This window comes from Pocillopora damicornis, chromosome 6 (assembly GCF_964200805.1).
Source record: "Pocillopora damicornis chromosome 6, jaPocDami1.2, whole genome shotgun sequence".
Taxonomy (NCBI): Eukaryota; Metazoa; Cnidaria; class Anthozoa; order Scleractinia; family Pocilloporidae; genus Pocillopora; species Pocillopora damicornis.
Window position 1 is genome coordinate 14,491,979 of NC_142675.1, and position 14,444 is coordinate 14,506,422.

At 38.2% G+C, this 14,444-nt stretch overlaps 1 protein-coding gene across 6 annotated transcripts in view; it reads right to left on the reverse strand.

Moving 5' to 3' along the window:
* The window catches only part of LOC149044113 (scavenger receptor cysteine-rich domain superfamily protein-like), a 37,019-nt gene that overhangs the window by 20,916 nt on the left and 1,659 nt on the right, over positions 1 to 14,444 (reverse strand). For 5 of the 6 annotated variants that reach the window (XM_089208664.1, XM_089208663.1, XM_089208660.1 and 2 more), the window contains exons 2-4: positions 11,165 to 11,203; positions 4,601 to 4,912; positions 629 to 940 (exon numbers count right to left, since the gene is read on the reverse strand). In XM_089208664.1, the coding sequence (XP_089064790.1) occupies positions 629 to 940; positions 4,601 to 4,912; positions 11,165 to 11,203 (663 nt within the window). The remainder of the gene's footprint in view (positions 1 to 628; positions 941 to 4,600; positions 4,913 to 11,164; positions 11,204 to 14,444) is intronic. The other variant, XM_089208662.1, reaches the window with a different exon arrangement.

Genomic DNA, 14,444 nt, shown 5'->3' on the forward strand with positions numbered 1-14,444 from the left:
CACAGCAGAGGGCTGAGAGTCATAATCCACCCATTAATTTTTGTGCGATTTTGTTGGCTATTTTAAGTCACGTGGCGGAGAATCACCTGACTGTTATCATACAATAACCCCCGTCTACGTCGATATTTATCCTCCGATTAAGAAACAAAGCCATCGAAAAAGGCCAGCTCAAGAGTTCTATCGTCTCCATCATGCTACACGGAAGAAAACAAATCGTTTGGTAGAGTCAGGTTAATAGCTTGATTAAGAAGCCTTCAGCCTTTAGAGACACTACATAGTTACACTTTACCATAGCTCATTAATGACCTCAGTGATGAATGTGCGCTTAAACGTAATTTAAATGTTTTTTAAAGAGCTTCTTGATGTATACCATCTCAGCTCTTGCAAAGTTAATTCTCAAAATCAATCATCCCAAATACAGTTTAAGGCTACCATTAAAGGTTGAAGTAAAACGCTTTAAAGAATCAGGGAATAACACCACTTGCTATCTGTTGGTGGGAATAACATTGCGAGAAGGACAATTTCATTGAATTACTGTCGAATATGCAACGGCTTTCTCTAATTCTGATAAGTCCATTTTTATGCTTGCTAGAGATGGTAATACAACATACTCGTATCGTTACTTTACCTTTGGGTCGGCATACCACACCAGCATCTTCACCATGCCAACAGTTCTCAATTCCCCATCCTTGGTGACTGCACTGTGATATGGATTTCTCATTTCCAACACATCTAACGTCATCCAACCATATCTGACCAGTTCCTTGTCCAAACGCTGCCTCTCCAGGTGCTGATAAAGCTCCATCGTATCCAAGCTGGCGACAAACTACATCAGCGTCCTGTGAGTCCCATAAGTCATCACAAATGGTTCCCCATGTATGATTATAAAACACTTCAACACGACCAGATGACGGTAGATTGGTGGGGCTCACCAAACGAACTGTGGGTATGAGGATAAAATTTAGCTAGGCATACATGGTGAGTGTTCGTCAAAAGAAATATTTTAATCAGTAGGGGAGCCAACAGCCAACATCGGCTTATAATTGTAATTGCATTTGACCAGATCGTTCTAATTTTTAATTTTCAAGACCGAGGTCACGGTTTTTTACCATACGGACCGACCCTTAGCCGGTAAATAACGTATTTATTTTTTTTAAACTTGACGAAATTATTTCCGAAAGAACCCGAATGATTTAGGGCTATAAATACGGCAAGATCTTCCATAAACTAAAACAATTTTTGAGCGAGTAAATGGTAGTTAAGATAGAGGTGATGCAAATTAAAGAGAGATGCCTCACCGAAACATTTCTATTTGCGTAAGGATAAAGGTGATTTAAAGGCTTCCAAACAAACTTTTGAAACATTAGTTTTACAAGTATCTGTCACAATCTGACACCTGTCAATTAGAGAGCGCGTAAGAAAAAAAATAAGCGCAAGAACATTTGAAAAACAACGGAACTAGTTTGGCAAGGACTGTCACGACAATGTTTTCTTCACAACATTCAATGATCTATCGGAAAGTATTATTCACTCTCATCTACCATTCATTCATTTACGAAGATTTACCTCTATTCATTAAGTAAACGGCGAGGAAAGTAATTGTGAGTAAATTCAAATTTTTTATTTTGAAGTTGTAAGAGTTTGCTCGTTTGTTTGTCTTTCCTCCACAAAAACTAAATTCGAACGGCACACTCCAACGAGAAACAAGGGGATTTAATGCGGCCTTTTCTCAATAAATTCCTTCAGTTTCTGTTCTGCAATTTACGGTGCAAATGTCCAAATTGAACGGACTAGGAAAGACTCACCGAGAGCGTATATTTGTTGTAGAACTGAGTTTAAAACTTCGCTCGCTTTTTCACCAGGAACAAATTGTTTGAGAAAATGCAGATGTTAAATGAATGAAAGTTCAATCGTTCAGTTTACCTGTAACCAAACAATAATAATAATAATAATAATAATAAGATTAATAATAGTAATAATAATAATTTATTTCTATAGCGCATTTTCCTAACGCCCAAATGCGCTTTACAGGTTCAAATTATCATAACCTATAATTAAATAAAAAATTAAAATATTAAAAGTCTAAAAATATGCTTTTCGAAAAAGATAGGTCTTAAGCTTAGCTTTAAAAATAGAGACAGATGCGCTGCTTTTAATCTCAAATGGAACCGGGTTCCAGAGGTAAGGCGCGCACACTGAGAAAGCCCTCAGGCTAGTCAATTTGAGCTTGTGTGTTGGTTGCTCCAGTAGAAGTTGGTCAGCAGACCTGAGAGCTCGCCTAGGAACATAAGGACTGATGAGCTCAGTCAAGTACGCTGGAGCCGCACCATGGAGTGCCTTGAAGGTGTACAGTAAAATCTTAAAAAATAATACGCTGACGGACGGGCAGCCATTGTAGCTCAATAAGTAGTGGTGTGACATTGTAGTCTCTGAATAAGATGATCAGGTAGGCCATAAAGAAGCGAATTACAATGATCTAAGCGAGACATTACTAATACATGCACTAGTGTTTTGGTTGAGTCAATACTAAAAAGCAGTCTTGCATAGATCATTGACGTGTTCCTCGAAACTCAAGGTATCGTCGAAGATGGCACCAATGTTCCGTGCGCTAGATGTGGGCTCGACAGTAGCATCACCCACAGTAATCGAATCTAATGGTGGCTTAGGGCGATGTTTAGCATGCAGAACCAGGAGTTCAGTCTTGTCGTTGTTTAACCGGAGATTATTTAAAAGCATCCATTGGTTCAGCTCATGCAAACAAACTTCAACCCTAGTGCGCGCAGACACAACATCCTCTATTTTAGTGGTCTTCATGCTAAGGTACAGTTGAGTTTCGTCCGCGCACATATGAAACCCGACACCATGGCGACTCAGGATAGCTCCGAGAGGAGAGGTATAGATCAAATATAGGATTGGACCCAACACAGACCCCTGGGGAAGACCGCAGGTCAGTTGACGATCAGAAGAACCAGTATCTCTGATTTGGACGAACTGTGAACGACTGGACAGGTAAGACTCAAACTAAGTGTAGGCAGAGCCCTGAACACCAGTGCACTGGGAGAGACGCGATAGTAGGATGCCATGATCCACTGTATCGAACGCTGCCGACAGGTCCAACAGTACCAACATCACACACTTTCCATGATCCAGTGCACGTAGCACATCGTTATGCACTCGCAACAGTGCTGATTCAGTGCTATGGCTCACTTTATACCTCACGTTTCAACTTTCTAGGTCCTTTTTGTGAACAATTAAAATTAATTGCAGACGGTTTTTAGGCCGCTTGTAAACCAACGTAATGACACTATTGCTTAAACAAATTCATTTTGAAACCAATATTTTTCTGTCAACCAAAATTATTCGAGAGAGAGAAAACAGAGGATTCATAAGTTATTTATCGGCTTGAGGTAGTGACCGACGTGTTTGCTTATAAATACTGCCCAGCCGGAAAAACGAGATATATTTATGAAAAATGGCAACGAATTTTGGGAATTACGCGGCGATTCACGAAAGCGTTACCGTGGCCCGTGGGCAGAGATAGGAAAATACTGACCGGGTGAAGAACCAATCAGATTGCAGGATTCGTTACCATGCCCTCTAAAAAAAATAAATGACTGTATGTCACACATTGACTAAAAGCAGGGGATAATGTTCTAAATTTGGCAAATGAAGACTTTACATCTGATTAATAATTTGTTTCATAGTATTCTCTTAAGCAAAAACCTTTTATCCAGCGTAATCGAGAGGGCCAATCTTTGCGAGACAACGGCCATTTTATAATTGGGAAAATAGGTCGCTCTCTTGTCTATAGAGAATTGATTTCAGTATGTTATCCCCTTCCCTAAAGAAAACTACATCCAAGGTTGCTTTACGCAATGCCTTGCAATGGGCTCTATATCAACGATTATCAATGAGAAGTAAGCCACCATAGCGAGATTTGGGATTTTGAACGATTGACACTTCGAGCGTTAAATCCTTGTCAGAACAAAGTAGAGGATTGAAGGTCATAATCCACCCATAAACTTTTGCGCGATTTTATTGGCTACTTTGAGTCGCCTTGTGGAGAATCACCGGACTGTTGTAACGCAATAAAATCCCGTCTACGTCGATATTTATCATCCGATTATTTCTGTCGAAAATAAGAGTTTTATCTTCTCATGTCTATCATTACACATGGAAGAACACAAATTGTTCGGTCGAGTCCATTAATAGTGATATCAAGAAGCCTTCAGCCTTTAGAGACACTTTACTATAGTAATGACCCCAGAGATGAACACATTCTAAGCTATATGCGCTTAAACTTAATTTAAATGTGTTTGAAAGCGCTTCTTGGTGTATGCTATCCCAGCCCTTGCAAAGTTAATTCTCAAAATCAATCATCCCAAATACAGTTTAGGGCTACCACTTATCATTAAAGGTTGAAGTAAAACGCTTTAAAGAATCGGGGAATAGCAGCACTATCTGTTGGTGGGAATAACATTGCGAGATGGATAATTTAATTGAATTATTGTCGATATGCAAAGGCTATCTCTAATTCTGATAAGTCCAATTTTATGCTTGCTAGAGATGGTAATACAACATACTCGTATCGTTACTTTACCTTTGGGTCGGCATACCACACCAGCATCTTCACTATGCCCACAGTTCTCAATTCCCCATCCTTGGTGACTGCACTGTGATATGGATTTCTCATTTCCAACACATCTAACGTCATCCAACCATATCTGACCAGTTCCTTGTCCAAACGCTGCCTCTCCAGGTGCTGATAAAGCTCCATCGTATCCAAGCTGGCGACAAACTACATCAGCGTCCTGTGAGTCCCATAAGTCATCACAAATGGTTCCCCATGTATGATTATAAAACACTTCAACACGACCAGATGACGGTAGATTAGTGGTGCTCACCAAACGAACTGTGGGTATGAGGATAAAATTTAGCTAGGCATACGTGGTGAGTGTTCGTCAAAAGAAATATTTTAATCAGTAGGGGAGCCAACAGCCAACATCGGCTTATAATTGTAATTGCATTTGACCAGATCGTTCGATGGAATATACGAAAATATGAAAAGAACAACATTTGAGATACCCTTTGAGAAAAAGGGGAAATAAATTCGCTCTGCTAGCATCATGAGGTATGAAAAATAAAAAATTGAGAGAACGAAGGAAAGTTTATGTATTCTAAATTAGATACGATGTAGGACTATCACCTCCTTACCTGCTGGTCAACGAACTACCGTCTTAAGTATGCCCAAATTTGCAGACTTCCCATCGTCCGTGATGGAAAGGTTAACTTCATTACTGTCAAACTTTGTAACGACTTTCTCGCATTCTGATCGGCTCTTTTTTACATGCTCAGTAAAAATGGCAAGAAAAAGTGCTCGTATCGTTTTTCTACCTAAGCGAGTTATTACCAAGGACGTGGAATCCCCAGAACCTTCATGAATGGAAAAACCACGCCCTAGAGAAGGCGAACAAAGCACATGGTCGCACTGCTCACTACCTTCCTGAACTGAAAAATGAGGGCATCTTCCGAGTGAAACCATTTGAGAAATGTGCACGAGTGATTGACGAAGAAAAGCCAGCTTAAGAGCTAATGTCAGCATGCATCAGATAAACAGCGGCAAGTCACCCAATATTTGCTTTCACCCCTACTTTTATATTTTGTAGCCCAATATGTCCTGATAATTGTGGTGTAGTTTTTTTGTGAAAATATATTTTAGTTTTCGAGAAATGATTTTTTTCGTTCGACCGCTCAAATATGCAATTTTTCACCGTAAATATTACCCGAGTTGTGCGACCTCGTGTAACGAATACTCTTGACCTCCGGTATTTCTGTCAACATAATTCATCGTTTTATCATCTAAACTTAATCCCCTGTCATTATTGAAGCTGGCAAAGTCATATTTATATTTTGGTGAATATTTTTGTCCGACATACTTTTCCTCTGTCGAATAGTAGCATCAAAACAGAGACAGTTTTAACAATGACCGATATGACAGAATCTACTGAGCTTCGAGCTTTTAAAAGACAAAAGGATGGTTTAAAAGTTCAACTCAAAGTCCGGCAAAATTTTACTTGCTAGCGACTATGAAATATGCATGGTGTGCCTACTTGTCGGCACCGTTTACCGGCATAAATCACTACAATTTGTAAAAATATCTAACATTGTTTATTTATGATTTTATTAGCTGTTTCGATGATCACGTTATGTTCTACCACATTCTAGCCAGTTTTGAGTTCCAGTTTTTTCTATATTTTCCATCTTTTTGTATCAAGCGTGACACATAAATTCAAAGATGTATCAATCTCCGAAATACCTAGAGATAGGTCTTTTTAACTCGCGAATTGCGCGCATGCGCAAGTGCGAGTTGTAAATATGATGTGGAGAATGGCACTCGCTCGATTGGTCGATTCCTATAAACTTTTTTTCGATTGCAGGCTTCTGAGTGCATTTAGTAGTTTTTGGCGAGCAATAAACAAACGAAATGGCGACCTTTGTTGCTAAGAATAGTGGTGGGGTGAAAAAGAAGCCAATGATAATCTTAAAAGAGTTTTTTTTTTTCGTTTTAGTTTCAACAAGCGGCGCCAGCGACTGGCAGGCATGCAAGGATTCACACTGAAATAACAGAACAACCTTCGTCTCTCATAAAATTGTAATTTACAATCCTTGAACTTGAAAACAATCCGAGGATTCATTGAAAATATCACTTACCGCGAAGCGCTCGGAGTTTACAGATGTTCAAAAGCTTTTTCTGTTATGGCGTGAGATTAAGGACAAAATTGATCATTACGTTTCGTCGCGTGTGTTTTTCCTGTGTGAAGCAACAAAAGATGCCGGCGACTGACGAAATTACAAGTTATCACGAAAATCAAATAACACCTAAACAAACAGTTTTAGCTACCGATTTTCAGTGAATTTTTAAAGAACAATTTTCTTTTAAGTTTCAAGACAATTTGGGGATTCAAAATAAATATTACGTACTAAAATGCGAAAGTTATACACTACAAAATTGATAAATAGGCCTAAAATGAAATTCTATCTTGTTCTTGATTATACGTTGCCTAGCACTTGACTAAAATCTACCCAGGCGGAGATCCAAAATGACGGTGGCAGTCTTGGCTTAGTAATATCACTCAAAACTCATTCCCGTTTGTCTCATTTGATAAAGAGGGAATCGTTAATGTTTTCATTATGACAGTATTGCCTTGGTTTTTTAATATTTACAATGATAGACAGTAAATTTCACTTTTCACCCACATGTTCTTCCAACCTTTTCTTTTGAACCAGAAACAAAAATGATATACGTTTAAAACACGACATCATCCACCCTTGTCAAATGTAATAGCATGATCATTTCAGTTGTAATGCCTTCTTATCCCAACGTTACTTTGTTTCTTTGCTGCGAACACTGAACTATTGCTCTTGCTCTAGATATGACAATCAACCACAAAATTCCCTAAACCAGATAACATTAAACATAATCCAAAAAATCATGTGTGAATTCACGAGTTTTCTCACAGAGCACTTTAATTCCTCTTTGTATAATATCTAAAAAAACCTTTCAGGAACTACCGCATTCAGAAAACTAAAGACGATCAATGATTCCTTTGCCGGTCGAAGTCAAAGAATGGTTACAAATGTCAATTTGATTGACAAGCTACATACAGATTTAGGTAATTACCTGTTGTGTAAGCGTCTCATCTTACATGCTAACATGGAAATTTGCTGTTCATTTAAATCGTTCGCTGGTGGAACTCGAGGGTTTAGTTATCGAGAAGACCGAAGTTGCATATCTCAAGTCGTTCCCTTGCATAGTTGTAAAAAAGACATTTCAAGTCACTTGCGGAGTTGCAAGTTTTCAGATTCAGAAAACGAAGTTGATCTTATTTTGTCGCTTGCCAGTGTCCTAGCGGATTTGGACCCCCAACAAAACTAAGCGAAAACATCATCCTTAACGTTCTAGTAAAGATGGATGATACTTTACGTTCCAGTGCGCACTAAAGTATGTTTTTAATTCAAAACATGCGTATCGTTAATGCATACGAACTGGCATCCCGTCGGATGTTTCTTTTGACCAAGGGAAAATGGGCAAGAATTTAGTTTAATGTCAGGAGAGAGGTCGTTTTTGAACCTTTTCCGCGATAGTCGAACGCCGCCAGATTCAATAAGAGATAAACTTTTGACACTAATTTATTTTGTCATTGTTCAATGAGTGTTGGGACGACATGGCATAGTGCAAGTTGTGCGAGGAATGGTTACACATGAGCTTCGAGAGATTTAAGACTGCCCCGGAGGGCGAGTGGCTCTGCATTGTCTGCAGATCGCCAGACTCTAGACGTCTTCGTAATTGTTAAGGTATTATTTCGGATCCCTCAACAGTTAATAATAGTTAAAATTAGAAAATAAGTTTAAGTTCGAAGTAATAGTCTCCACTTTAGTTAAGACGTAGACATCTAAGTTGATTTGCATCTGAAAATAAGCTGAGAGTTCCAATAGTTCAGAATAGAAACATTTTTACTTATCATAGGCTTTACGAACGACTTGTAGTAGGAGTAGTTTCTTCGTTCTTGTTCAGAAACTGTTTAATGTTATTATTTTAGAAAATCAGACTGAGTTATTTTTATGACTAGACGCAATAGTTTCCACTATTTTTATGACGTTTCGTACCAATGTTGATTCGCATCAGAAGAAGCAAAGATTTGTTGTAACTATTTCAATAGTTCGAATGCAGTAGTTTGTTCATATCTAATTCTTGCGTATACGGTACAACTTGCTATAATAAATGCGGTAGAATTGGAACGAAATGGCCAGTGTTTTTTTTTTTATTTTTTTATTTTTACCTTTATCGAGGAATGTTGTGTGGTGATTGAGAAGAACATCGACAAAAAGCTTGCAAATAGAATTGTGTAACCAAATATGATACAAAGGATGCTTAAAAGGAAAGTTTGGTAGGGTTTGGTCCAAATCTGTGAAGGGGGGTCCATATCCGCTGTGACACCGGCATCTTCGAGACGCTAACAGATATCGATCACGTAGATATTGGGTAGAGTTGTGGTTCCAATAGTAGATGTAGAGTGCCTAAAGAGGTGTCCGGCCATTGCAATGGTAAGGTTAAGTCGATTCCAAAAGCCGATAGGGGAATTGGCAAGCGTGTATCACAGGTAGTACTCAAGTCTGGAGAATTCATACAGCCTGGCTGTAGTAAGTAGGCTACTTACCACCGTGAGAAAAATTACGCGTCCCGTCAGACCCAAGTCTCGATTGGGAACCGGTCAATAGGCTACCAAAAATCCAGGCAGAGGCGGAATTTTCTATACTAATGTCTGAACACTTTGTTCGCTTCCCACCGTTTGGCGGGACGCGTAATTATGCGCACGGTGGTAAAGGGCCCTTCCGCACAAGCTACTAGACGCTGACAAAACTTGTTTCTCTTCACCCAAAATCACACAAAATTTATCCTTGCTAAATTTCAAGTGTGCTGCACGTATCACCACCCACGGGGGATACATTTACATAAGATGGCGGGGTGTGCGCCGGGAAGTTTGAAAACGACCCCTATAAAATCATAAAAGGTACCTGAGTCTTATCTGTGTGGGAGTGGCAACAATTGATGTCTACCCCTAAAAAGTACCAATTCAAAAGCAAAAAATCGAAAAATCCCTTATGATGTAAATGGGGGAGGGGAAAACACAACGCAAAACTTGGGCTCCTGTCAAAAAGTAATACCCAAGTGTTATATAATAATCGAAACAGCTAATAAAATCATAAATAAACAAAGTAAGAGTGATATGTTAGATTTTTTTACAAATTATAGTGATTTATGCCAGTAAACGGTGCGACAAGTAGGCAGGTAAATTTTGCCGGACTTTGAGTTCGTCTCAACATAGAGCAACACAATTACACAAAGAAATTTTTACAGTAACTTTAAAAGCTCGAAGCTCAGTAGATTCTATCATATCGGTCATTGTTAAAACTGTCTTTGTTTTGATGTTACTTTTCGACATAAGAAAAGTATGTCGGACAAAAATATTTACCAAAAAATAAATATTTCTTTGCCAGCTCCAGTAATGACAGGGGATTAAGTTTAGATGATAAAACAAAGGATTATGTTGACAGAAATACCGGAGGTCAAGTTTATTTGTTACATGAGGTCACACAACTCGGGTAATACTTACGGTTAAAATTTGCATATTTGAGCGGTCGAACGAAAAAAATCATTTCTCGAAAACTAAAATATATTTTCACAAAAAAAAAATACACCACAATTATTAGGACATATTGGGCTATAAAATATGAAAGTAGGAGTGAAATCTAATTTTGGGCGACTTGCCACAATATTTCAAATTTGTGCTTTGCATCAGGCTGACCGTTGAAAAGAAAGTGATTTTCCTTTGCACAAAAACCGATGGAGCTTTTTTTTCAGAGCTCAGTAGAACCCCTGTTCTAGTCCTTACTGATGCGTATAGTATTGTCGAAAGAATTCAAAGCCACAGTTACTGTTGTTCCCTCGCTAAGTAAATAACCGATGAAAAAACACAACTTCACACAAAGTCGGCCATGTGCCTTCTATATTTCTCTCTCCCTATGCTCTTTTGGTCATTGTTACGTAAAACATGACAATTACTTCCAAGAGTGGTTGCTGACTGCTCATCGGTTGCTGCTGCAGATGTTAGTTCTTAAAACCAGTCTGCCCGTAAACTAAAGATATGTTTCTCAGACGTGGAAACAGATGCAATCACTGAGTCGATCGTGTGTTGAATCTTTGGATAGTGTACCCGGCGACCTCTTTCGATCTCGATCCGTGGATCGAGTTTTGACTGAGAAGGGCAACTGAGAGAAATCGAACTCACGCAAACACACCCACACAAAAACTGAACAGTCATCACGTTTTTCAATTAAAGAAAAAAGCCTTAGAATTTTGTCTTGTAGGTGTCTATACTAGAACAGCAAGCTAAACACTGTTCTATTCAATTGCTGGTAGAAATTTTATGTCGACTGCGCGGCTATTCACTGGCCCAAAATGTACAAAACATGGCAATGAACTAGTATCATCTCCTTCAATCTCAACTTATTCGATTGTCATTTCTTGGCCAAAGTTCACCGAGAAATTGTTTACTTAAACCAAAGATGGGAATCGCATAAGTTGATGCACTGTTACACTTACCAGTAACACTTGCTGCTTTCGGAAGAAGCACCACAGCACCTGAAAGAAAAACCACGAAAACTTATTTTTGGATTAACTTTGCCAGACCTGTTATGTGTAGCCTGCATTGCAGGCGTCTTATTAGGGATAGTTAAGTTTAAGAAACACGCGATTGTTTGTTCAACTGGTCATGTTTGAGCGGGGGAGGGGTGGGGGAAAAGCGAAAAGAGAAATTATAAATTATATAGTGTATAACAAACGGTACAAAGAAATTCGATAAAAACGGTCGGAAAAGACGAGGCGTCTATGCAATAAAGGTAGGGAGGTTTAACACGTCATATTTCTCGCTTTTATTATCATGGTTATTTTTTCAACATTTTTTAAAAAATATTTTTTAAGGCACAGGCGAACGCTTAAAATTCAATCTAAATTTATCAGACAACCGTGTAATATTGAGGGAATTTCGACTTCAATGAACTAAAGAGAAATTTAATACCACTGAACAAGGAGATAGATTTCATAGCGAGGAAATCAGTTTGGCTTGTACTACTCTAGTTAATACACATATTCAGGTTGATATTCTCGTGGTATTACATGTTCCTGTTTATGACCTTTAAACCCCGAAATGTACGTTTTGGCCGCCTGTGTTGACGGTTGACGTTCATACAGAAGATATATTTATAGGAGTTAAAATTAAGTTTTTCTGTTTTGATACTAATAATATACATGGAAAAATTACTTTGTTCTGATTGGTTAAGATAAATGCAGTTTTCAGGTAATACAGAAGAGAGTTAATTCAGTTCAGAAAAGGGTTAATTCAAAGCATAGAAAATTAACAAATCAGACATTCTGATTGGTCAATAATCAAAGAAACTCACAGATAGCCAATCAAATGCGAGCCTTGGATGTCGCAACAAAATTTGAAAATTTGAAAATTTGAGAGCGAAACAATGGCCGCCGTTTTAAGTAGGTTTTCTAATTTCTGAGGTTTTCTAAAAAACTAATAAACGGTGATGTAAATGTAAGTAATGCTTCGTTTTACCTCAAAATTTCCAGAATTGTAATTTTTTACGTCGTCAGTTACTTTATTAAAGACAACAATCAGTAACTAGTAAAATGTAAACGTGGTTTCAAATAAAAGTTCAAGTGCTTTGATCATTGTCTTGATCAGTTTTTTAACTAATCGGAGCCATCTTGATCTTTGTTTTCATGGGGAATCAGAGGTAATGCACCTGACAAAAGGAGACAATCTTATTGGCTTATTACCTTATAAATAATTAATGATTTTGAGAGATATATATCAAAGATGAAAACGTCGTTGATCTCGAGGTAATCATTAACATGCTAGCGTAAACTCGCAATGAGGAGTTTTACGATAAAAACTATCAAAAGTTTTTTTTTGTACAGTCAACATGATCTAAGCGTGATCTTGATTGTTAACTTGTTGAACTGCAGGAATGGTACGTAGTGGCGTATTCAAAGACAAGTTATCAATGAAGTCCAGTGTAGAGTCACTTAGCCAATCAGAGCAAAGCACTCAAACGGCTTCCGAGAAGCGCGGTCTTGAATTCAGTGCCCGCTCGAGTTAGTGTTTCGAAAACATGGCTTCGGCTTCCCGTTTTGTTCCTGGTGATTAACCGTTAAAAAGATTTTATCGAGAAGCAATCGAACAAAATTACTTTGAGTGAAACAAACAGGGATTTCGCCTGCTTCAAAGAGTTCCTGAGAACTCAAGAAATAGCTCCCAAACTGAAATAGTTCCGCAAGTCAGCAGGTTTTTCATCATTCCTGTTTGATTTGTTTTTGAAGAAAAAATTATTTATATTTATTATGTGAGTGTTAGCAGTGTTCGAATTCTATTACCGTAATTAAGCTTGAGACAGTCTCAAAGCGTGAAAACCTTCAAAAACTCGAACAGTCTACTTCCGCCGTTTTCTCTTTGATGTTTTTCGTCTCTGCTCAAGTCATAATTTGGTCAATTTCGACGTTTAGCATGTCTACAAACCGGTGTTTATTTCTCCCGTTGCTACTAGCTATATACATAGCTGACTCGGTGTTTTCATCGATACCTTGGTTACGAAATTTCACTTTCTATCTCCATGTGATTTGTTCTGTTACTTAAAGTTTGATCTAGATCAATTGAAGTCGGGTGCTCGTTTTTTATGTTCGCGTTCTAGGTCATGCAAGCCTTGTGGGTCAACAGAAAAAAGAAAGAAAAAAGGTAAAAAAAAAAAAAAAGTGAGAGAAGTCTGGGAAATAGTCGGCCATTGCACAAATTGGTTGATTGCGTGATAAAGTTACTCGGTGCATCTGTATTCTGATAAAGCACGACGTTTCATCCAAATCAGAAAGTGTAAAAAAAAATTTAACAAAAAGAAGTGGGTAAAGGCCCCGTGAAGTTTACTGAATTAAATAATTCGTACGCTTTCCCAAGTTTTCCAAATCGTGGATAAAAATCTGTGCGTCGCACTTTCCATGAAGTAATCTAGACTCATTCGAAAAACTGTTCGTGATCAGTCCTAGATAAGAGGCAGAATCTCTTGTAACCAAAATGTTATTAAGTTAAATTCTATTGCTGGCAACTTTGATAATTACAAACCTAATTATCTGATAAAGTCTGTAAAGCTTTGCTACATTATAACAGTGGAGTAGGTACATGAATGATTCCTTGGGAAAACGAAAAACGATGTCGTAGCCGCAATAACTTACATTAAATTTTCGTGTGAACATACACAACACCAAAAGTAATAGCTATGGAAGCGAAAGATTTATCTGAAGGTTTGTGCAGTTCCAAAATAGTCCTTAAATTTTTTTCATTCGACTGTTGTGCTAACTCGCAAGAGAAACACGTTCGATACTAAGCTCTTGGTAACCGCCCTATATCCGATTTCGGTTGCGCGGGCTCAATCAACGTTTTGAAACGCTTCCGAAAAAGTGCGCCAAATATTAGGTTGTCGTTGGCTTGTCTTAATCTCATATGAGGAAGGAGATTTCAATGGCAAATACTGCATTCCGCTCCAAGGTTAACTTGAACGTTAGGAGGGCATTAAATCTGGGTTGACATAGAGTGATTCAATAGGAATATTCGGAGTGTCAGGTTGGTTTTGTTACAACAATTCAGTGTCAACCGATCGACTGAAGCTTGAATCAATAAGAAGAGGTCAAGAAACTGAATCCTGCTTGATCGGACTTAACCTTCATTGGAAACATGCTGTTAACAAAGCTGTTAGGAGGAAGTACTCTTCAGGAACTGATTGAACCCTGTTCATACTGTACTGATTGTAGGGACTGACAAATTTAA